This window comes from Eleutherodactylus coqui, chromosome 2 (assembly GCF_035609145.1).
Source record: "Eleutherodactylus coqui strain aEleCoq1 chromosome 2, aEleCoq1.hap1, whole genome shotgun sequence".
Taxonomy (NCBI): Eukaryota; Metazoa; Chordata; class Amphibia; order Anura; family Eleutherodactylidae; genus Eleutherodactylus; species Eleutherodactylus coqui.
Genome location: NC_089838.1, coordinates 22,797,208 through 22,821,856, shown reverse-complemented (window position 1 = coordinate 22,821,856; position 24,649 = coordinate 22,797,208). Strand labels below are relative to the sequence as shown.

The 24,649-nt window shown below is 43.2% G+C and overlaps 1 protein-coding gene across 2 annotated transcripts in view; it reads left to right on the top strand.

The window, feature by feature from the left end:
- EBF1 (EBF transcription factor 1) overlaps window positions 1-24,649 on the top strand; it is a 368,977-nt gene that overhangs the window by 331,666 nt on the left and 12,662 nt on the right. For both annotated transcript variants that reach the window (XM_066590478.1, XM_066590477.1), the window contains exon 11: window positions 4,516-4,604. In XM_066590478.1, coding sequence (XP_066446575.1) covers window positions 4,516-4,604 — 89 coding nt within the window. The remainder of the gene's footprint in view (window positions 1-4,515; window positions 4,605-24,649) is intronic.

Sequence of the window (24,649 nt, the reverse complement as noted above, 5' to 3'; positions counted from 1 at the left end):
ACGAGGAGGGGTCGAACACGGCATGGTACTCGCTCCAGTAGCGAGCACCATCGAGTATGCTAATACTCTAACGAGCATCAAGCTCCGACGAGCATGTTCACTCAACTCTAATTACTAATAAAATGTGGTCTACTTGTTATCTAAGTCACAATTACAGACAAACACAATCTACTTAATATCACACAAATGATTGCACTATTCATGTTTTTTTAAGGAGCACAATAAGTAATCATTCACAGTGCAATGGAGGAAAAGTAAGGGAACCCCTGAATTTCATATCTTGTAGATCGCTCTTTAGCAGCTATCGCCTCCTTCCCCATAGCTGCAAATTATATGTACACAATGTTGAGGAAGAATTTTGAATCATTCCTCCCTGCAATCGTGTTTCAGTTCATCAATATTTCTAGGATGCTTTGTGTACACAGCCCTCTTTAGGTCATGGTACAGCATCTTAATGCGATTAAGGATTTGGCCATTCCAAAACACAAATCTTCTTTGGCAACCATTCTTTTGTTGATTTACTTGCTTTGGGTCATTGTCTTGTTGCATCACCAAACATGTCTTTAGCTTGAGGTCATGGATAGCCATCCTTTCATTGTCTCATTGTTTCTGGCACACCTTAGAATTCATTGTTCCCTTAATTATTACAGCATGCCCGTGAGGTAGCAATGCAGCCCCAAACCACGATGCTCCCTCCACCAGTAATCACTGAAGTAGGGCCGCAGGATCGAAGACCCAACAGAATGGAGCATGCTGCGTTTTTCCTGCCACGAGCAGAAATTTCTACTCGTGTGCAGGAAGCAGCGGTTCTCCATAGAAGGCCATTAGCTGTATTTGCTGCGGAATCCGGGAACAGCTGCTGTCCCCGGATTCGGAAAATCAAATCTGACTGTACAAAGCCCTTAGTTAGATTGTGTTTGTCTATAATTGTGATTTAGATAACAATCAGACCATAGTTTGAGAGAAGTCCAACCCTGTTGGTCTTATCACCTTTGCAACTGGGAGGGAAAGACTTGTACAAGAATTCTAGAGAAACTGCATAACAGTCAACAGGGTAAAAAATGTCCACACAGGCCATTAAAGGGATTCTGTCATCAGGTTCATGCTGCCCAAACCACGAGCAACATGAACCCAGGATGGTTATGTACATCACGTCGTGTAGGTTTTATTCTGAAATGCTGTGACAATTCAGAATAAACATATGTGAAAGTCTGACTCGGAAGGGAGATGGAATGGACCTTCGAGTCGAAGGGGTGGGCTGCGCCAGACTCTCCCTTCCCGCAGCATGGAGACTGATAGAGCTCTCCCCAGGGGCGTAACTATAGGGGATGCAGGGGATGCAGTTGCACCCGGGCCCAGGAGCCTTGGGGGGCCCATAAGGCCTCTCTTCTCCATATAGGAAGCCCAGTACTATGAATAAAGCATTATAGTTGGGGGCCCTGTTACAGGTTTTGCATTGGGGCCCAGGAGCTTCAAGTTACGCCTCTGGCTCTCCCTATACACAAAAGGGAAGAAAGCTATTAGTCTGCACGGTGCGGGCAGGGAGAAGCTGGCGCAGCCCTCCCCTTCGACTGGAAGGTCCCTTCCGAGTGAGACTGTAAAGTATGTGTATTTGAAACGCCATAGCATTTCAGAAGAAGACATACATGGCCACACTGTACTTACCCACCCTGCTGCCCAAACCACGGAACTTGGAAGCAGATTCCCCTTAAGAGGGCATAGAGGGGAAACAAGCCCAAAGCCCCTTTATCCTGGATGAGGAAAGCCAGCCCTAAAATCAGGAGCCCAGTTTCATCCTTTCTTTGGCGCCCCCTTTCATCAGTGCGCAACACTGGATAGACACCCTGGGTAAATGAGATTTTTTCATGTTGTGTAGCATCAAGTGACCTTCGGGGATTTTCAGTTACTTTCAACAAACACATTATGTAGACGCAGTGATATCACCGCATCCCACGGAAACGCGAGGTTGTGAATAACAGTTTGGTCCACACAAACTCAACCCACGCTTTCTCGCCAATTACAACTCGGCGCTGTCGTGTGACTCCGTAGTAAATGTTTCAAAACCATTATATGTAAAAACAAAAAAATATATATATATATAAAAAAAAAGTTTCGCCAAGTTTTCAGTACTTATCTTGATGCCTCTGCATTCACAGAAGTAATTATTGGCTTTTTACTCACCTATGTGAAGTATTGTATTCTGTAAATGGATTTGTGGCCACTTTACCGGAGACGTTTTTTTTTTTTATATATTTCTCGCTTCCATTCTTTTTTTTTTAATTTAACTCTTTTTTTTTTTTCTTTTTACATACGAAAGTATGAGCTGTCAATCAGACGACTTTAAGGATTATTTCTCTCGTAGAAATGATTGATCGCCATTTAGATTTTCAAGTTGACAAGTTAAAGGATTTTATTGGTGTAATTACGCTCTTGCACTCAGTCTCTTTCAATTTAAATGTCCTTTTAAAAAAATACAGAGAATTCTCTACCTGTCGGTGGAGAGGGGGCAGTAAGATTAGGGAGGGATATTACAACGCCTTCCATTACCGCAGGGTCAATTAGAATCTCACACAATTTCGTTAATAATCCCTTTTTACGTTTCAGAGAGAACTGAATTCATTGAAGCTCTTGTGTTTTTTAATAGATGGACAAATGCGGGGAGGGAAAGAGACGGGGAGAGCATGCCAATCCCCGCATCATGTTTAATGGTGGATGAGTTAAATGATCTCTATCAGCTGTCAGTGACATAGATCCTTCTCATGCCAACCGAGGCAGCAATAACTCCTACGTTCCTATTGTCCTAAAGAAACACTGCTTAACCCGCTTGAAAGTGAGACCGCGGCATGAGAACATTACATGGTGGAGTCACTACTTCTTAAGGAGTACTTAGGGCTTTCTGAGACAAGTGTCTATGAAAAATGGAAGTTTTAATTCAACGTCGTATGGCACAGAGTGTTAAGGCAGCAGAAAAGTAGTTCTACGCTCTCGCTCACGACCTAAAGGTTGTGAGTTCAATCCCCGTGTGGTTCATGTACCTGGCTCGAGTTTGACTGAGGTCAATAAAATAAGGTACCCAGTTTGATAGGAACTGTGGAATAGGTTGGCGCTATGCAAGTAACAAGATTAATATATTTTCTTTTAGGTGTATCCACGTTTCATCCATCTGGAATGGAAGTAGGCTTAATTTTTTTGTAGCATTGCTTAGCAATGAACGAATGTCATCTTCTTTTTTGGACACCCATTGACTTGAGTGGGTGACTGTCATCCAAGAAATTGGACCAGAATAGGACAAGCTGCCATTTTTTCAAAAAAATGCATGTCTGAATGAATGCCCCAATGAATGTACTGGGTCAGTGCGCTGTCCGTATGACGTAGGCCACTTTCACAGGGCCGAGAAAATCTCGCACAAATAGGAACCCCATTCTCAATTACCTTAATCTGTACGCGCACGGTCAGTTGCAGAAATGTATAGTACATGGACCGGAAATATGCCGATGTGAATAGATCCTAAATAGAGATGAGCGAGCGAACTCGCTAAGGCAAACTACTCGAGCGAGTAGTGCCTCATGCGAGTACCTGCCCGCTCGTCTCTAAAGATTCAGGTGCCGGCGAGGGAGAGCGGTGAGTTGCGGGAGTGAGCAGGGAGGAGCGGGAGGGGGTGGAGAGAGTGAGAGAGAGATCTCCCCCCCCACCCCCCGTTCCTCCCCGCTCTCCCCCGCCGCTCCCCGCCCCCTGCCGGCAGCCGGATCTTTAGAGACGAGCGGGCAGGTACTCGCATGAGGCACTACTCGCTTGAGTAGTTTGCCTTAGCGAGTACACTCGCTCATCTCTAGTCCTAAACTCTTAATAGTTTGACTATCACATGACAGTGTGGCTACTGTGGTTTTGTGGGCAGAAATACATTCTCAAGCTGCCATTTTTTTTGACTCCAGGGTAAAAAAAAAACTGTAAAAACTAAAGAATTAACATGGACTGGAGGGAGGAGAGAGCTGGGGTGATACATTTCCTTAAAGCCTGAGTGACACTGTGGCAAAACCAAAACGCCATAGGTGCCAAATGTCGGCTGCTAACATCATGTTTGGAAATCATGGATTCTGCATTGAAAATACACTGTTTAAAGTACAATAAATCGTTGTGGAGTTTTCAGCAGCCCACCCATATGCAATGGAAAAAGTCAGCGCAAAAATCAGATCGTATTAGGAGTTTTCTTTGTAAGGGGTTAAATCCACAGCAAAATCTACAACAAAATTTAGCAGCGGATTCTCAATAAATGAGCGTGTTGATCCTTCTTGCCGATTCTGCACAGAAAAGCCTTAAACGGGGCTCATCCTCCTGCAGATCTACAGGACATCAGCTGCAGAAATCCGAGTGTCAGCCTTAGATTTCTGCTGCAGATCCTCTTGTAAACAGGTTGGATTACTAAAATAAATGGCTTTATTGACATCATATTGACCTTGAGCAAAATTTATAGCTGGTGATTCACAGAAATGACAAAACTCTGCTTGCTTCTTTCAGCTCTAAATGAACCAACCATCGACTATGGCTTCCAAAGGCTGCAGAAAGTGATACCCAGGCATCCGGGAGACCCAGAAAGACTTCCTAAGGTAACAGAGGAAATAATATTTGTCCACAGTTATAGTACTATAAGAGATTATTTACTATAGTATACAGTTCTGTATGACAGATTAATTAACATGGTAAGTATCAAGTTAACCTTTGCTACATCTGTAGGCTTACGAGCCACATTGTGGCCACCATAGGTACCATGGGTACAGAGCATTTGCACTTATGCGGACCATATTTATTGACCATATTTATCTACTCCATACCACCAAGTTCATCCCAATGAAGCCTCTATAACTGTACTGCATCCATGCCCGTGAAGCAGCACCGTCAGTATCAGCAGCTCTACATGAACGGGGAATAGGCACAGGAGGGGAAAGACTCTCATCGTGAATCAGGAATAGACATTGGTGGGCTACAAAATACCTGCCATAGCTTGAGTTATATTCTCATCTCCCAGAACTATCAAACAATCACATTTGTAAAGTCCCTAGTGGGACTAAATAAATGTCGGAATAAATGTTAATAAAGTTTATTTTAAAAAAATATACACAGTTGAAAAAGAAATGAAACCATTTTATGTTTTATTTTGTAAGTGAAATAAAACCCCACACACGGTATCATCATTACCTGTATAATTACCTTCACACTGTCACTGAACAAAACCCACTATACAAGGACAAATATTTCATTAATAACACTATATGAGGCCAAATTATGTTGCCACACTATTATCACATATTACCATCACATACTAGTACTGAATAACCACTACAAAAGATCAATATTATCAATAATAACACTACATGAGGGCCAAATTATACTCCAAGACTGTGACAACAAAATACCACCATAGTGTTACAGTAAAAAAAAACAATATACAAAGGCCAATATTACCCCAATACAGTGTCCATATAGCATTGCAGTACAGTTATCTCCTGTGATCACAGATGTCCTCTATGACTGGGGTTGTTCATTTTCCCTTTCCTTCTCGATCCGGCCCAGACCAGCATGATGACTTCTCTCGGTCACAACTTGTCTCTGCAGAATCTGACACATATACATATTTGACCCCTCAATTTTCCAGCCACCTGTCTTTGTTTTCCAAACCTCTACATAATCTCCCCAATCATAGTGCCCCAGATAGGAATAATGCCATGTGCCCCACATAGTAATAGTATATCCCTTTGGTGCTCCCTGCAGGCCCCTCATAGAAAGTGTCAATAATGTGCCCCTTTTATGCTGCCACTCAGTAATAATGCCCTTCATAGCCTCCATTCAAGAATAAAGCCTCCATTAAGTAATAGCGTCCCTCATGATGACTCTTTTTAGTAAAAATGCCCCTCTTGGCCTCAGTTTAGTAGTACTAAGTGTCCTCTCATAGCCTTGGTTTACTAATCCTAATGCCCCTCATGGCCCCTTTCATGGCTGAGCATGCTTCCAGCCTTTTTATTGTCTGAGATGGAAGGTGAAATGCACCCCCAAGTGAGAAGATTGCAAACAGGTCCGTATATACGCTATATCACAGTACTGGAGTTGCACTACCACACACAACCTGTGGACAGGTGTGGAGCTGTTTTTGGAGAAAATCAGCCATGTTTTTCTATTCTTGGACAACCCTTTTAATGAAAAAAAAAACTAAATGAAAAACAACAAACAGATAATGTTGTCGTAAAGGAAAAAAAATAACTGGGTCAAATAAAGGAAATGTAAGCAGAGAGCACTACTGAACCTCCCCAAGAGAAACCATGGCCTATGTCCCTGCTTCGGAAATCCAGGCCTGGACACCAGCGGGGCATCTTGGCAGCCCGCATTACATTAGAAACATAGTTTTTGAAATGACTAAACCAGGAATCCCTTAATCCAGTTAATGAAACTATCATTAGCTGCAGTTTGAAGGAAGGTAAAATGACATCATTTCCCAGTTCCTATAGAGCTCGTGCTGCCAGTAATAACATTCCTCTCTACCCGTCTCTGTAGACTCCTCACCCGCGCCCCCAGTGTCACCACATCCCCCCACGTCCGCTCTGCTTCCTCCATGCACACATTGTCCTGTACACCTCAGCATGTGGGTCCTTCTTCCACCTGCTAACACATATTTTCTTGTCATCCCTCCATCATATATATTTATAACCCCCCCACCACAACCGTCATTGAGAAAACAAATCTTTGGTCATTCGGAGTGCAGCAGTGATTGAAAGCATTAAGGTCTTTGGAGAGCGCTCTATGAATTATACAATATAATACAATTACACGCCATTACAGCCGGGGATTAGAACGAGATGACAGGGTATTGGAATGAAAAGATTTTGGTTGGCTTCAGAAAACGAGGCTTCCCATTTGGATTGACAGGAGAAAGGGGTAGAGAGAAGGACGACATGCCCGAAACGTGGGAGCTTACTCTCACTATATAAATAAGGTTACAGCAATTACAGATAAATGGAAACATATATCAAATTAGATTTTGCAATCATTTGGCCCACAGACCTTGTGGAAAATAGTTAGGATTATTTAAGGCACCACTAATACTCTGCAGGACTCAGAGGCGTAACTTGAATACTTCTGGGACCCAATGCTGTAACAGGGCCCCCAACTATAATGCTTTAGTCATAGTACTGGGCGCCCTATATGGAAAAGAGAAGCTTTATGGGCCCCCTAAGCCTCCTGGGCCCGGGTGCAACCTGCTCTTGGTAGGACTCAACGTGGCTCTGTGGAGAGGACCATCCATGTTCTAAGCTTTCCATACCACCAGGATAGTAGTCTTTGCTTGTAACTTGAGCATGGTTGTGGCGCTGTGTATGGAGGATACTATGTTGATACTATGTTTAGGGACATTTTATGGTTGGGGTCACTATAACACCTTACGCTAGGTGTACATCTACGTTGGGGATTCCTTTTTCCTGATCTGTTATGACAGCAGAAAAACGGAATCCCTAGACGAATGGTTCCATTCTAGGATAGAAGACTGAATGGCGCCAAACGGACCCCATTGACTATAATCCTGTCGCCTCCTGTCATCCCGTCCGGCATTTTACTGGACAAAAAAAGTCCTGCATGCAGGATCTATGTTGGAATAGAGTCTTAAATAGGAATGCTTTGGTTGATATTATGGGGGCATGACCATTATACAGAGGAGTGGCTTATACACAAAACCTTATCCGCAGTTGGTTTGTCCACATTATGTCCTGTTCCCTTGGGAGCTCACAATCTATATTTGCCTATTTGAATGGTTTTTGGAGTGTTGTAGGAAATCGGAGCACCCAGAGGAAACCCACCCAAGCATGGGGAGACTCCATGCAGATATTGGCCCTTGGTCGATGCCATCATGCTTCCCCAGTAATTCCCTTTATTTTGCTACAAAGAGGGTAATCAGAAGTTTCTGAGCCCTAGTGTGAAATCTGTAAGGCTAAGTTCACACGGGCGAGTGCGATAGCAGGCTGTGAAACTCGCCAACGTGCGATTTCCTGCGGATGCAAGGTTTTTTTGTGTCATCACGTCAGGGAAGTAGCGGTCCTAAAAGCGTGGAAGATCACTGAATATTTCCCATTGTTTTTAATGGGAAACCATGCAATGCATTACACTTTGCCGGCCTCACTGAAAACAATGGGCGATCTGATGCGAGGAAACGTCAAAAGATAAAACGCGCAGTAATTTTTTTTTCCCGCACTACGATACAGCAAATATCTATTTTTAATAAAGGGTTAAAATCTGCAGCTTATCTGTTGGTAAATCCACGGCCAAACACCATTTTTTAGCTACAGAATTGTCCACTGCGCATTTACTGCAGGACGTCCGATGCAGAACAGTTCGGCGTCACAATGTTATCCCTTATGGGGCTTGAATTCCGCACCTGTTAACCCTTTGTAATCCAATTTTGTATTCAGGGTTTCCTAGGGTGTTTTCTCTTTCTGCCATTATGCAATGGCACCATCTGCTGGCTGGAGCCAGTACTGCAGTATGGGACATGCTGGAGAGGCCCCTGACAACAGAGCAGCCAGCAATATAGAGTAAGAATACCCTGTCTTTCGACATCGGAGCTGTACAGCCTTCAATCAGAATGTCTTCAGACGTCAGACAGTAGATTGGAAAGAGTTAAAATACGTGCAAAACCACAAGATTAAATTCCGCAGCCGAAATTTATCTGTGGTAACCGCAACCATTGAAACCCATAGGTTTCAATATGTTCACTCATATTGGTCGATTTTCTAATCGTGTTTTTACCGCGGATGAAAATACGTGACATGCTCTTTTTTTTTCTGCGTATCTGCACACCAGAGGCTCGATACCAGTCTATGGGGGTGCGCAAATGCGCACCTGTGAGCACGAAATCACGCTACTAACACTGCTATTTTGCGGTGTTAATTACTAAGTAGGCTGGCCCGCCTACTCATTAGACTGCCCCACCTGTGTGTCCCGCGCCAATGCGAACAGGGTCAGCAGCTGGACAAATTCAGTAAGGATCGTGGATCCGCTCGCCAGAGAACGTGATTGGGCTCTTTTCTCCTATCTCAAGTGTGAATATGCTTATATGCTCGTGCGAAGGAGCCCTAAGAGTATGCTTACGGAAACATTACGAAAAATTCTGCGGCGAAATCTGTAGCATTTCCGCTTACAATACAGAGTCCAAATGGGTGGCCTCTAGTAAGCACAGCGCCATTGGTCAGGTGATGCGGAAGTGACCAGCGGTGTTGTGCGTATTACAGGCTGACGGGTGTCCGGTGAGGGAAGCGCCGAGAGCAAAGAGGTGAGAGGGAGCGAGGTATCTTCCTGAAACCAGCTGCGGATTTCGACTCTTTTGTGGAAATCTGTGAATTTTGCGCATTTCTGTTATGTGTACCCTAATTGATAAATTCCACATCGTCTCTGCGTTCTGCGGACAATTCCGTCCCGTATCTCAGCTTAGAGAATACAATCTAGCCAAAGTGCGATATTGCGATGAACCGCTGTCGCTCATGAATGGAGGCAGGCTTTAACCGTTTACACCCTCTTTCCCGAGTGCTCATTCGCTTGTAGCCCAGGTGTATCCCGGGAGGTGCAGGGTTAAGAGTCTCGTTGTGTATTGTGCGGCGGGGCGTGCTCCTACATACATGTGTGATTACATGCGCGCACACGGGAGCGGCCTCCGCTGGAGACGATTCTTGCTGAGATTCCGTCCCATCGGCTCACTGGTGCAGTAACAGCACAATTGTTCAGAATTTATTCCCGTCACCATATGGTCCGCTCATTACCATACACTCAGCGTCCATATGGAAGCCTGGGATGTGAACTCTGCTCAGTGGAACTGCCAGATGAGCATCTCTGTTTGTGTCATCTGCCATATTTACGTTGTTATGGCAACACAACATCAATAAAAAGGAGACGTTGGCATTTCTCGCTCGCTCTCAGTAACCAGCCTTAACTCTTTGTTTGGGCAAAGGCATTTTCGTTAATTGCATTAAATCATTCCCCGGATGACAGGAGCTTTGTCATGTTCATCAGTTGTAACGCATCGGCACAACCATAAGGAAACAAATGCGTAATATTGAGATGTGGAATAATATATGAGGTAACAGACGGCCAATCAGATCGCTGCTTCTATGCAGTAAGGCTCATTCACATCAGCGTTCGATGATTCCTTTTGCCTGCACCCCCTGGCTCAATGGCGCTGACTTATAACGGAACCGAACGCCCCCATTGATTATAATGGGGGTCTGTTCGATTTCTAGCGAGCAGTCCGGCCTTTTGTCGATATTTATAGGATAATATAGCGCTGCTTTCCAATCGAAATCAGCAACGGAACCTGATGTGAACGAACCCTAAATAAGGCAACAGCTACAATCTGATTGGTTGCCATGAGTTACCACGTGTATTGAGATGTGGACATTAATATGAGGTAACAGCCAATCAGATCTCTCCTTACATACTGTAGTAACAAGATAACAGCTACAATCTGATTGGTTGCTATGAGTTACCACATGTATGGATGGGGAAACTAGTTGAGGCCTACTGGTATTTGCTTCACAGTCAGCCCGGTGAGGACAGTTTCCAGTCACAATCTATTTAGGATGTTAGATTTTCTACCTTGTCCTACTTCTGTCAATGGCCGACACCGTACGACTCAACTACAGCTCTGGTTTTAGCTTGTGACCTTTTCGAATATTTTGTGGACATTTTTTATTCAGAGGAAATTTACAATATTTTCCAATTCTAAGTACCTGTCCTAGTATATTAAGGAGCGGAATGCATTGCCTCTCCACTCGGGCTGCTAGAGAAGCCTCCCTGAAGTAGACAACCCCCCTACTTTCCAATTCAGTCACAACGAGAATCTGGCTCTTGTCAAGGGATAACATACCACGTAGGCTCATGTGCCGCTAGGATGGGGCCTTAGAGGAAAAGGGTCTGTGCCTAATTGTTCCATCGCCTTTAGGCTGCTTTCACACCTGCGTTAGGGTCAGTTCAGGTCTGCTCTGGTTTTGAAGGAGAGAAACTGATATAAAATATCCCTTTTTTTTCCCCATTGATTTCAATGAGGCTTCAAAAAAATGGAAAGCAAAGGGAAAGGCTTCTGTTTGCTTCCATTCTGTCAGGTTTCCATTTTTTTAGGACGGAAAATAACACTGCAGATGTGTATTTGCCGAATATCTCAAATGCCCATGGGCTGTATTGGTGCGTATGAGGCTAATGTCACGCGAACGTACTTTTATACGTACTTTTAATATAGGACCTGCCCTATCTGTCCCACACAAAGTGAATACATGGTGCTGGGAAGATCGGGCAGCCGCTGTCTTCCCGCCTCTTTCTTCAAACTCCTGCGCTCTGGCGCGGAGTTTCAAAATCCAGCAAAGGGCAAGAAAGTTCCCTCATTCTGGTACAGCTATGCTCCGTTACGCTGAGCGTAGTTGTGCGTACGGCAATGGGGGTTAGTAGAGATGAGCGAGTATACTCGCTAAGGCACATTACTCGAGTGAGTAGTGCCTTAGCCGAGTATCTCCCCGCTCGTCTCTAAAGATTCGGGGGCCAGCGGCGGGCGGGAAGTGGCGGGGGAGAGCGGGGAGGAATGGAGGGGAGATCTCTCTCTCCCCCCTGCTCCCCCCGCTCCCCACCGCAACTCACCTGTCACCCTCCCCGGCCCCCGAATCTTTAGAGACGAGCAGGGAGATACTCAACTAAGGCACTACTCGCTCGAGTAATGTGCCTTAGCGAGTATACTCGCTCATCTCTAGGGGTTAGCCCTCATTAAGACAACATCTGGGTGCAGAGTGCGTTTTATTTTAATGCTAAAAAAGGAGTAAAAAGCGCCATGTGAAATCACCCTAAGGGCTCCTTTACACTGGGGATTGCAATATCGCCACAAGAAAATCACGGCGAAATCGGGACTTTTTTTCCTGCGGTTTTTGAGCGTCGGCGCTGCTTTTTCTTGCAAAAACATAGCTGCCACTTATGATGTCCTCGCGCGATTTTGCCACAATTTTTTAACTTCGAAAGTCAGTAGGACGTTCTAATGTTAAAAACGCATCGTGTGAAAATTGCAAGTTCGTCCTTTTTATCCCATCGCAAAGCTTAACTTGCGATTTCCGTACAATGCCTTGCATTTTTAACATTAGAAAGTCCTATAAACTTTTGCGCTAAAAACATTACAAAAAAACTGCAGTTTTATTTACAAAAAGGATGACGTTTTGCAACAGTTATGCAAATTATGGCAAAACCGCATGACAAAAACCATCTTACATAAGTGCACACGGAGGCTATGTTCAGGGGGTCCGCAGATTCAGATGCACATTTCCTTATGTCGTTCTACAACAAATTGGCCATGCTGAAGATATACAATTCAAAGTCCCATTTATTTTTATCTCTTATTTTCTGTGTAGCATCAATGTTTTTTTTCCTAGCAGTCACCTGTAATAAGTGCTCACCTGTGTGCCCTGGGAAATAAATTAGCAGCTACGACACCTGCTGGTGAGAAGTAGATACTGCACCACAGAGATTCTGGATCCTACATACCAGCAGCATTATATAGACGAGCATGGCAGCATGTAAAATATATAATACGAGACCACAAACTGCTGCAGTACAAGTGAGAGATCAGCGGATAGAAGTCGCCGCTTTCTTCCTATTTCCTCGGCGCACTTGTGAATTACTAATTCAAGCACCAAGCCAATTAATAGCCAGGTTACGATAATGGGAGTCGTCACCAAGATCCTTAAATATAAATCATTTTCGCCTCCCCGGCCCGGCCTTATGATCTGATACAGCTCTGTCTCTCCGTCTCAATTGAAAGGGAATGTTTGCAGTCTCAGTTCATCAGCTCACATTAGCCTCATGCTGAATATTTAAACACAGAACAATTTAGCCGCACCGCAGAGAAGCGACAGCCTTGGTGAGAGCTCAACTCATTGCAATTTGGTAAATCAGCCATTTAGTTGCCGCCGCGGCTTCTATCCGCTTGCCAGGAATTTGTATGCCCAACAAGGGAAAATGGGCAGATGCCAGTGTGGGAAGATGCACACAGCTTGTTCATTAGTAGTCCTGTGTTTATATGCCATACCAGGCTTGGGGCATAAATGCAAAGCAGAAGGTGTGCTGGCACTGCCCACGTTGGGCGCCATTTAGTTAATGGAGAATGTTTGGCCATTCATACAAAGAGGTTATTTCTATAATGTCATGCACAAAGGCCAGTAGGGAGGAGGGTCTTTGGAAGGGTCACACTGGCTAGAATAGGGGCAGTTAGAGCCAGGCCCATAAGGCCTTCTTAACACAGAGATAATTCAGACATTGAGTCTTCGAAATATTTCGTTTTTACGTCCATATTGATTTTGTAAGCTCGGCCATGTGTCACTGCTGTTTCAGGCTCCATTGAGTTTTATGGGGAAATATGGGATTAATATGGGCAATAATAGAACTTGGACAATGAATTATGGACATAAAAAATGCAATTATTGAACTGACTGACATAAGTGTGGTATTCAGGAGCGTCCAAAACGAAGTTGGGCATGAAGTGCCAGCGTGTGTTTGATAGCAGTCATAGGGGCTGTACCCATACTGCTAAGGCCAGCTTTGCACGGGCGTGAGTGCATTTGTGCGATGGACGTCGCGTTTTTGCGTGCATGTGTGCTTGTATTTTTTGCGCGTGCATGCCCTGCGTATTTGTGCAAGCAAAAAAAACACCTGCCTTAGTAAATTAACTCCTTAGTAAATCTTTATAGCCGTCAAAGCTCTGTTGTTCGGATTCATTGCTCCAAATCCCGTGCATGCACAATGATTCAAAAGATAACATGCTGACTACTTACAGCTACCACTAGAGGGAGCCCACTTTATACCGTCTTATGTATGCAGTAAGCTCACAAGCTCCATCTAGTGGTGGCTGCAGGTAGCCAATATATTATCTTTTATACCTATGCTGGAGATTTGGAGCTGTGTATCAGAAAAATAGCTAACATTTTCAATAAATTGTGTTGATCAGAGTATTGGAAAAGGGCTCGTTTGGCGTTAGAATACAAGTTTCCTCCCCAGCAGGTATTATAGAAGGTAAGTGATGCAGGGCCGCTACGTCTTCTTCACCTGCTCGTCTTGAGAAGTCTTCGGAGACAGACACTTCTGGGGCTCAGTTTAGCTGCTGATCTTTTGCCTTGGCTGGAAGCAGAGCTCTGGCTCATTAGTGTCTCTCCCTGGGGCTGAGAGCTCAGCACCATGGCTGTGCTGTGTGATCCATCATTGTAAAGTCATCTGTCCCAGGCAGCTGTGCACAGGCCAGCCGATCGAAGGAACAGCGCTTACAAGTCTATTATTGCAGGCGGGACAGTAATTGAGCAGCAGGGATGGAAGGGAGCAGCTTAGGGAATAGGACAGAAATCGGAACTTGATAATATCACACAGCAAATCATTCATCTCGAAGCATCGGGGCTTGTTCTTGTGCCAATCAGATTTATTGGGCTTCTTATGGATGTTCGGCATATAAAGGGATACATTAAACTTACCTCGTGCTCTTTGTGTATTGTATAAACCAGTGGGGCATTATTAATATACAAATGGAGGTCTACCGTTGATGTCTATTTAAAGGGGATGTCTGGTGTTAAAAAAGAAGGTCCGGAAACAGCGCCATTTTTGTCTCTAGGTCTTGTCTGGTTTTGCAACTAAACTGTGTTCTTTTATATAAGGCTGAGCTGTAATACCAGACCCAACTTGTGGGCAAGGGTTTCTGTGTTTTTTCTTAGCCCTATGAAACTATGGACATTCTTCATTCTATTATTATAGTAGATAAGACCAGATAATATACACTTTATTAGAGGCAGTGATTGGAGCTTCCCTGTATGGAAATTAGACCCATGACCCTGCAGTGCAGCATTAACCCTTTGCAATCCAATTTTGGATTCAGGGTTTCCTAGGGGGCTTTCTCTTTCTGCCATTATACAATGGCGACATCTTCTAGCTAGAGCCAGTACTGCGGTATGGGACATGCTGAAGAGGCCCCCCGACAACAGAGTGACCAGTAATCTACAGTAAGAATACCCTGCCGGATGTCTTCCGACATCGGAGTTGTACAGCCTTCAATCAGAATATCTTCAGACATCAGACAGTGGGTTGGAAAGGGTTAAATAAAGGACAAGTTTTCATGGATCAGTTTCTGTGTGAATCCACATTAGAAAATCCAACGATCTGAGCGACTTCCAACGAGGTTCGGTCATCGGTGCTAGACTAGCCAGGGCTAGGATTTCATACACTGACAACCTTGTGGGGTATTCTCATACAGCGGTGTAGAGAGTATATCAAGAATGGTGTGATTGCGAAAAGTATCCAGCAAAGAGAGATCCTGTGGACACAAACAACTCGTTGACAAAAGGCGTCAGTGGTGGATGTCAAGAGTCGTTTTGGTGGTGAACAGCTGAATACAACATTGGTGCTCCAACTAACATATCTGAACACACAACTTGTCGTTTCTTAGCATGGATAGCTTACAACAGTAGACCAGTTCAAACCCTTAGACCAATGTTTCCCAACTCCAGGCCTCAAGGACCTCCCAACAGGTCATGTTTTTTGGATTTCCTCAGTATTGCACAGGTGATGTAATTATTGTCAGTGCATCAGACATTGCCATAGGGGTTCTTACTATAGGAGATCCTGAAAACATGACCTGTTGGGACTCTATGAGGACCGGCATTGGGAAACACTGCCTTAGAGAAACAAAAAGATGAAACTCCAGGGGTCAAAAGAGTGCAAAAATTGTATCACTGAGCAATTGAAAACATCGCCTAGACAGATGAATCCAGATTTCTGTTGCCCCATGCTGATAGGTCAGAATTTGGCACAAGCAGCATGAATCGATGAACCCTTCCTATCAGTTGTGAACAATTCAATCTCTTGATGATGGTGTAATGGTGTGGGGGTTGTTTTCTTGGTACCATGGGGTCCTCCAATACTTGTGGATGGATGCCACAACAAATTGCTGAATTGCTAAAGGCCAAAGGAGGTTCAATTTGCTACTAGATGGGGGCCTCTAATACAGCGGCCATTCAGTGTATCTATAACCAGTTGCATCATAGACAGATTGAGGCAATGCTGTGTTAGTCTACTGCAGCCATCCTGGCACAACAGAGGTTAATTTAAATTTTTGACAATACAGAAAAGTTTACAGGTGTAAGATTTCACACATATAATTATAATAGCCTGCTGACAACTTCAGCTCATAACTCTGCATGGTGTAAAAAGGGGAAAGTGCATTACCACAATGGAGAATAAAAGTGATATAGCGATGGAAACCACATGCTCCCCATGTCATTACAGCACTCTCTGTCACCTCTGCACAGACGTTAGTGTGTGTCCCCTCTATATTTACGTCATACTCAGCCTTCGCTAGAGAATTTATAGCTCAAATCCTACAAATCCTAAAATTCTAGTGTGATGACAGTTAACCTCAAAATGTCACTTCCCCCCATATTACATTTACAGCAAGTAGAGTTGCTGCATTTGTCTCTGGTTGGGGCAATCAAGAAAGTTTTCGTGGGCCAGAGTATAAAGGTGGCAGCATTTATCAACCTAGAGTTGGATCTGCATATAAGAACAATTCTCTAGTTCCTGCCATAGAATACTAATATTCTGTCTGCCTGCGAGCACCACTGGGGGGAGCTCCTTCATACAGATGTATACAACTGTTATTAATGAGGTTAGGCTACATTCACACCTGTGCCACATCTTTCTGCCAAGTCTTTGCTTTTCTATTCTGTTTCTGTGACGGATCCCATTGTGGGATTTTTAGGCTTTACATTTGTTTTCTTGTTCCATTAGCTTTCAAATTTTTTTTACTTGAAAAATAGCATTTGCAAAAAAATAAAAAAACATGAAACTAATGAAGCGGAAACTAACAGAAAGCCTAAAAATCCAATTAGGATTAATCACAGAAATGGTTTATTTCCGTTTTTCTATTACAAAATGGAATAGAAAAGCGAAAACTGGGTGGAGCTTTAAAAAAAAAAATCCCTGCAAATGTGATAAAACGTAAAATAGGAAAAACTTCTTTGCTCTGGTGATGCAGCGCTGAGGATCAAGTGGTCTCTGACGGTCTCTCTTTACTAGCAAGCAAAAGCAATGCCTCATAATGCTAGTGCTCGCCACAGCCAATCAGTGATTGTAGCAGTCACATGTTGTACTCCTGACATCATGACTCCCGTCACTGAGCGGTGATGTCAGTAGTATGTCATCTGACCATTGATTGGCTGCAGTAGTCACATGCTCTACGCTATTGTAGATGATCAGCCCCGTCCTGCTGTCTTCATGTAATGGCATGCGTCCTATCTGCTTCATGCTCCTGAAACCTTTGTGTGATGGCATGTATGGATGATGTGCCATTCTGGAGGAGGAGCACTACCTTGGCAACCTGATTGTGCTTCAAGTAGCGCCTCATGCTGCCAGTAGTGACATGGACACTAGCAATACCCAGAACTATAGAAGAAGCAGTCAGGAAGGAGGAGAGAGAAATTGTCAGCATTCTCTTTTTGGGGGTGTCTTGCTGTTGCTTCTCTGGTGCTCCTGATGTCACTTTTTTTTGCACAGAAGCAGGTGAAAAAATGGTTTCATAATCACTTCTGTTTGCTCACTGGACAGATTGATATCTCAATGTAAGTGACTTGGGGTTATACTGTGATGCTTGTGCTGTGGGTAGTTGGTATTACAACGCAGATTCAGAATAGGATGCAGCAGAAGGAGTTACAAAAACAGGCAATGTCTATTTATGATCAAAGGAATGAAAATGAGAAATGTTCTAATAACAAGAAAATGGTTAACTTTTTTTAATGTGGATTTACCTGACGCTAACTCTGGTTAACTAAATCCTAGGATCAGTAATAGTCTATGCACAATACAAAATAACAGTAATACAGAAAACAGTATCAATAATGCTTTAACTAGATCAGTCTCATTGATCAAGGATATAAATCATGTAACTTACAGTTTGCCTATATAAGATGAATGCTTTATTATCAATGGCACAGTCTCTTGCTAACACAGCATCCAAGTTCCAGATTACTAGGTAGGCTTCCATGCTTGTTCTACATAACTGCCATGGCGATTTTTTTTAACTGGTCCAAATTCCTTAACATGGCACTTCACTATGTAACAGGCCGTTATTTGACTATTCATGACCTTAATGGTGTGCACACCTAATGTTTGTGTTTGTGAGGCCGGCCTCACTTACAGTTCATCACATGGGAATCATTGCTTCCACCAGACCAGGCTAGTCAAAGGTCAGGAGGATGATTCTACCATGTTTTTCAGGAATCCTTGTCGCTGTCCAGATGCTTGACCCACCCAGTCTGTGATTCTCAGTTGAGGAGAACCAGAGCCCCTTGTAATGGCTCTTGCCGTTTCTCTTCTCTCTGTAGACCATTGCAACTTCACTCCACAGCGCTCTAACAGCACCTCTCACGAGTCTCTCTTTGTGCCTTTCTCTACTGGTGCTCCGACAGCATCTTCTACACGCTGCCAATCACTCTGTGCTCTCAGTCTCCACGCTCACCTCAGACTATTGCTGTCTTAGTCTGCAGCGCTCTGGCAGTCCATATGGCTCACTGTCCCAAACTCTGCACTCTCCTATGGCGCAGCAAAATTTTTTACTTTTGTTTGTTTAGCCAATCACTAAGTGTTCTTTGGGCATGCTCAGTTCAGCTGCACCAAACTTTTGGTGCAACTTTTGATGCATATCATACTTTGGTGCAATTTTTGGCGCATCTTACTGTCTGCCACCATAGCAACAGTTTAACTATTCAGAGTAACCCCATACGCTTAAGTGTTCCCTTCAATTTTTTGAGCAATATATATTTGTGAATGCAGTTCCTTAATACATAAGTGCATCTTCTCTGCAGAGTATGGTAACCTCTGTGAGCACTTCCCTCTCATAAGCTCAGCTCTACAGGGCCTATGACCAGATTTGCCCCCTACGTGCAATTACAAATAATCTGATTATTATATAGGCTATAGTAAAAAAAACTGGTCCAGCACTGTTTCTCAACACGGGGTCCTATATTTATATAACGATAGTGTACTTGAATTGGAAGGCCTGGATGCATTATATGATTGCATGGCGCATGGGGCCCTGGGATGTGGGTTTCAATTTTGTGTTTCCGCCTGTGTAAGAGAGAGAGAGAGAAAAACCCAATTGCAAAATTGAAGAATAACAACAGATTCCGCGTCTCTCCAAGTCCCGTGGAACCGCAGCTATGACTGAAGTAAGGAAAGTGTACTTAAGTGTACTTAAGTAAAGTGGCCTCCTTCTGCTACAATACATGTATGGAGCTATTGTTCCACCTGTGTTAATTACAAGAACTCTCAACATTGGTACCTGAATCTCCTACAGACAATGTTGGATGACTTCCTGGATGATCTCCCCCTATCGTAGCAGGAGGCGGACACTTTGAATACACTTTCTTTACTTCAGCCATAGCAGCAGTTTCACGGGACTTAGAGAGTAGCGGTCAGCAGATTTCTGCTTCTCACATGCTACTCTTCAACTTTGCAATTAGGTTTTACTCTCTATCTCTTACAGGGGCCACCACACAAAATTGAAATCCAGGTCTCAGGGTCCCCATATGCCATACCATCATGTAGCACATCCATATCTTGACATTCAAGTATACTATCCTATATATTGCACTGGATCACTCTTTTTTTTTACTACACTCTATATTACACCTTGTGCTGGAAATGCACATATTGATGTTGAATCTATAGCGGCGCCCATCTCTCCACTCCAAGGATGGTGCAAAACAGGAAATTCTTCCCTCTGAGTGCCGAGGATCTGGTGGGCCGCAGACTTAGTGACCCTCCTTGTATTGATTGTGTGGGATACGGCTAAGCTTCCAGAACTCGCCTCCATTTAGCTGGGATTCCGCTTTTCATAATGCCCCCTCTAAATGTAATGTAAACCAGCTGTGTTTATCGTATTGTGTGAGCTGATGGAAAGAAGCAAAGGAGGGGGAAAAAAGCCATTGTATTTATTACTTTTGCCTGTTGGGTGGGAGTGAGAGCATGTGTTAGAAGATCCCATCTATTTATCCATTCTCATATTCCTGAAAAGCAGCACAAAATAAAATGCAGCCATTAACCATCGGATGGATGGAATAAGCAGAACGCAATCTATCCCCTTGCATTGAGTCGGAGCATTAAATAAATCGTAATGGGTGCTGCGTCCCTCCGAGCGGTGTGCGGAGTAAATGGCTTGCTTAGGGAAATCACCTTCGGTAATTGTAAGGTCAACAAACACAATTCAATCCTTCATCCTTCCACCCAACGCAAATCACCATAAATATTCCAAGTCTCTTTTAAACCATGCCTGAGCCTGGAAATTGCCCCGCCGGCGGTGCCCTTTCAATCCACTAACATAATGTCATAAAATATACATTTCAAGGTAAACATGCAATGACATTCTAGCCGGCTTTCCACTCCAGCAGTAAATGAGAGGTTAACTCTAGAGTGCCAATCCCATTATTGAGGGAATTTAGCACCTTGGACAGCTCTGTAAAAATCTTTATTGCTTTTCTGACCCACTCGGCATGTTTTGCCTGTTTGTTCCTCGCCTCTCTCTTCTGATTGAAAGGCAATATATTAGTTCCTGAACACAAACACGCCTCAGGCCCGTTCCCTCGCTGGGAGTGCGGTGACACGGAGGGACTGTAATTTTCTGGTCACTATACTCTAGGGCAGCAAGCCAGGCACTGCTGGTTAACTTTACAAAACTACCGCATGTACCAATCTGTCTTATTCAGCCTTAAATGACTCCGCTAAGTCGCTCTTCACTCTCACTTTTTCCCATCAATGACAAATACAATCCTTTTTTCACCTAGAGTTGACACCAAGTAACTTTAAAGAATACTGTACAGATGTAGCGGAGATCGGTATCTTGGTGCAGTTGATTCGGCAGAACTTATGGTTGTCTTTCTCATGGTTTTAGGGCCATTTCACATTAGCATTTTTGCTGGCTGTTCAGCTGTTCCATTGTGGGAGCTACAAAAAAAAACAACTCCAATGAAAGGGGTCAGAGGAGGATGTCCAGAATCGTTCAGATGAACAGGCAGTGCACAGTCAAGCAAATTGCAGCTCAATACAACTCTGCTCCAACTAATGTGTCTGAGTGCACGACTCGCCATTCTTTAGCATGGATGGACTATCACAGCAGAGGACAAGTTCAAGCGCCATTGTTGTCTAAGATAAACGAGACTCCAATAGGCAAAAGAGCACAGAAATTGGATCACTGAGTAGTGGAAAAGTATCTCCAGATCAATCCAGATTTCTGTTGCACCGTGCTGATGGCAGGGTCAGAGCTTGGAGCAAGCAACTGGAATTGATGGACCCTTCTTCTCAGGTGTCGACAGTTCAGGCTGGTGGAGGTAGATTGATAGCGTAGGGGATGTTTTCTTGGCACATGCCGGGTTCTCTGATACTAGTGGATGCCATGATAAACTGCTGCAGTTTGAAAGACCAACGAAGGTCAAACATGCTACTAGTTGGGTGTCTCTGATAAAGTGACCATTCAGCGTAGTTTCCCTTCTGGCTGGATTAAAAAAACTGCATTAAAAAGTGTAGTGGTGTTTTTTCCAAAAAGTACTGCGTGTGAATACAGCCTAATAGAAGTACATTGGGGAATTCCAGTTTATGTATTTTTCCAGTGTACTAGTGATCCTACCCTTCAAGACCATAAAGCGCTTCTTGCCCTTTAAAGGGAATAAATGATCTATCAACAGTAAAGCGAGGCAGTATAGAAAATTACAGCTAGCAAAAAAAGAAAACAAAATTATCACCAATTTTCTGCGGGTAGCTAACACTGTGCTGACAACTTTCCCACGTTCCTGAAATCTCGGTCATTATCTATGATGTCTCTAAACGGGATTAAGAAAAGACGTCGGAGTCTTCAGTATGTTTTGCCATATAAGTTTTCTCTTTACAACACGGTTAATAAAGCAAAGTTTCACGAAGTCTATTTACACATATTCCTCCCCGGGCTGGATATAATACACTGATAACAGCACAGAGCTATAGATCAAAAACATACAGCCCACACCGCACAATTTTCATTACCTTCCCATTAGGTGTTGCTAATTAAAAATAATCCAGAAAACCCAGTGCTTATTACAGATTTATACGGCTTATTTTCTCAGCCCACTAGCAAATATTCGTTCACTTTGATGTCCTATAGTTACATTTCTGCCCCCATATAGATGCCCCCAGTCTTGTCTCTAAGTAAACCCTATGTAAGGTGTTCTCACCTAGGTGATCCTGTTTTAGGCTGGAGCTTAGGCAATTTACAGTTAAAGGGAAAAAAAGAGTGAAACCTTTCAAGTTACTTCGATTTCTGCATTGGTTACTAAAAAAATGTCAGAATCCTGATGTTAACTCTATGGAGATTAAGTGATTTGCCTGAAGAAGGCTGTACACGTAAGGCATCCCAGAAATAATGATGAACTAAAAGATAGTTATAATCCAGCATTATGCAATTCTTATTAGCAGCTACAGGAATTATTTAGTGGAGGTAATTCTGTTAAAGGGGATCTACAGGTTATTCAATTCAAGGGTTCACTTACATTTTCTCCTTGCACTGTGGATAATTATTCAATGGGTTAAATATAAGAGATGAGCGGAGTAAATGTTTGTGTGTTATTAGTTACATTGTGTTTGTCTAGAATTGTGACTTAGATAACAATTAGACTACATTTTATTAGTAATCAATGCAAAAATTAAGGTGATTCCAAAGGGGTCACTTACTTTTTCTTGCACCTGTATCTTATGTGGTGTCTTTCCATGCAATTTTTCGCTGGTTTATGGTATGGGAATATGCTTTTAACCCTATGGATATGAAGTAGCTTACCTGAAGAGGGCCGTGCACTCAAGGCATCCCAGAAATATTGATGAACTGTAACACATTTATAGACCAAAATTTCTCCTCAACATTGTGCAAATGCTATTCGCAACTACAGGAAATATATTTGGTAGAGGTGATTCTGTTAAAGGGTATCTGCAGGTTATTAAATTCAAAGGTTCACCAACTTTTCTGCCTGCACTGTAGGTGATTAATCGGTGTGCTCAATAAAAGACATGAGCGGTGCAGCTCTTTGTGTGTTGTCAGAACACATTTTAAAGGGGTTGGCCAAGCGATAAAATAGCAAAAGAAGCCATATTCTCCTGACATCAGTGATCACATCCTGTGCGCCATGATGCCAGGAGTTTAGAATGGTGATGCTGCAGCTTCTGATTGGCTGCAGTGGTCACCTGACTTTTGCTGTCAGAGCGTTTTCGCTGTTTCCTGGGAGAGAAGACAAATGAGCTTGGCTTCTTTTGCTATTTCATTGTGTGGTCATGTTTTTTAAAGTCCATAAACCCCTTTAATAGCAATCAATATAGTAGTCCAGCTGATACCAAAGGGTTCACAAACTTTTTCTTGCAACTGTATCTTATGAAGTGTTCTATTGCAATTTTTCAGCAGTTTAGGGTAGGCATCTAATTGTCATGCAGTATCGCAAAATAGCTTGAATTCATAATACTGCATACAAATTTTTATATAGCAGAGAAACTATGTACCACTTTTGCAATTGGAACGCCACCTTCACATTAAATCACATGTGATTCCATATGACCCCTATAGGGATACCAGACCACAATATCTAAAGTAATAGCATTAATGCGATCATTGCAGACATTTAGAGTACAGCTGCACATCGTTGGGTCCAGATTTCTTACCTGGCCATCAGATGGCATTGCAGTGGCATGTCACCCTACATACAACATATCACCCTACACTGCCTTGTGAGCTTCCAACTGACTAGTGAGGCATAAGGCAATGCTAAATCCTAGTAATTATCACAGCTAAATATCTTCTTCCTCTACTTTTTGTATGTGTCTGATTCATTTTATAATTTTACGCAAGTGGATGAAGCCAATAAATAATAAAATTAGACGGGCTTTCAACGACTCTTGTCAACAATGCAAGAATAACCAAAGGGTTAAAATTGGTTAAAGATGTGGAGGGGCGAATGTACTTACTTGGCAACAAAGATACCCCTCCCATATCTGCCAGCCCAGTTCCCCTAGCTTGTGAAGCAATTCATCTTCATATGGTGCGGAATTTTAAATTGAAGAAATGCTAATATGTATCTAAAAGCGTGTCATCCGAGAGTTTGCGAGAGGTTTATGGTGACAGCAAAATGAATGCAATTAGATCTCAATTTTCTGATGAGAAACTGCTATGGAATGAAGAATAACAATTTGCTTTTTGGGGAAGGGCAGTGACTTTCTTTCCTCGTCTCGTTGAACTTTCTGTAACTTTTTTTTTGCTCTGACTTTCGACTTCGGTAACTCCAGTACAAAAGGGAGTTTGATGGATGATCTGTACAAACTGTAATGCCGTATAGAAACTGAAAGCTTTTCCACTAGTTCTGCCCAGAGCAGTGCTCTTCAAGCTGTCGGGGCATGTTGGGAGTTGTAGTTTTCCCACTGCTGGAGAGTCACGGGTTAGAGACCTCCGGCCTGTGTTCTCAACTTGCGTAGTTGGTTTACCTCAAGGAGTATATGCAATGTATCTCATGGGTACTCCTAATATGCTTCTAGTAGGAGGTACTTTGGTACCTTGCTG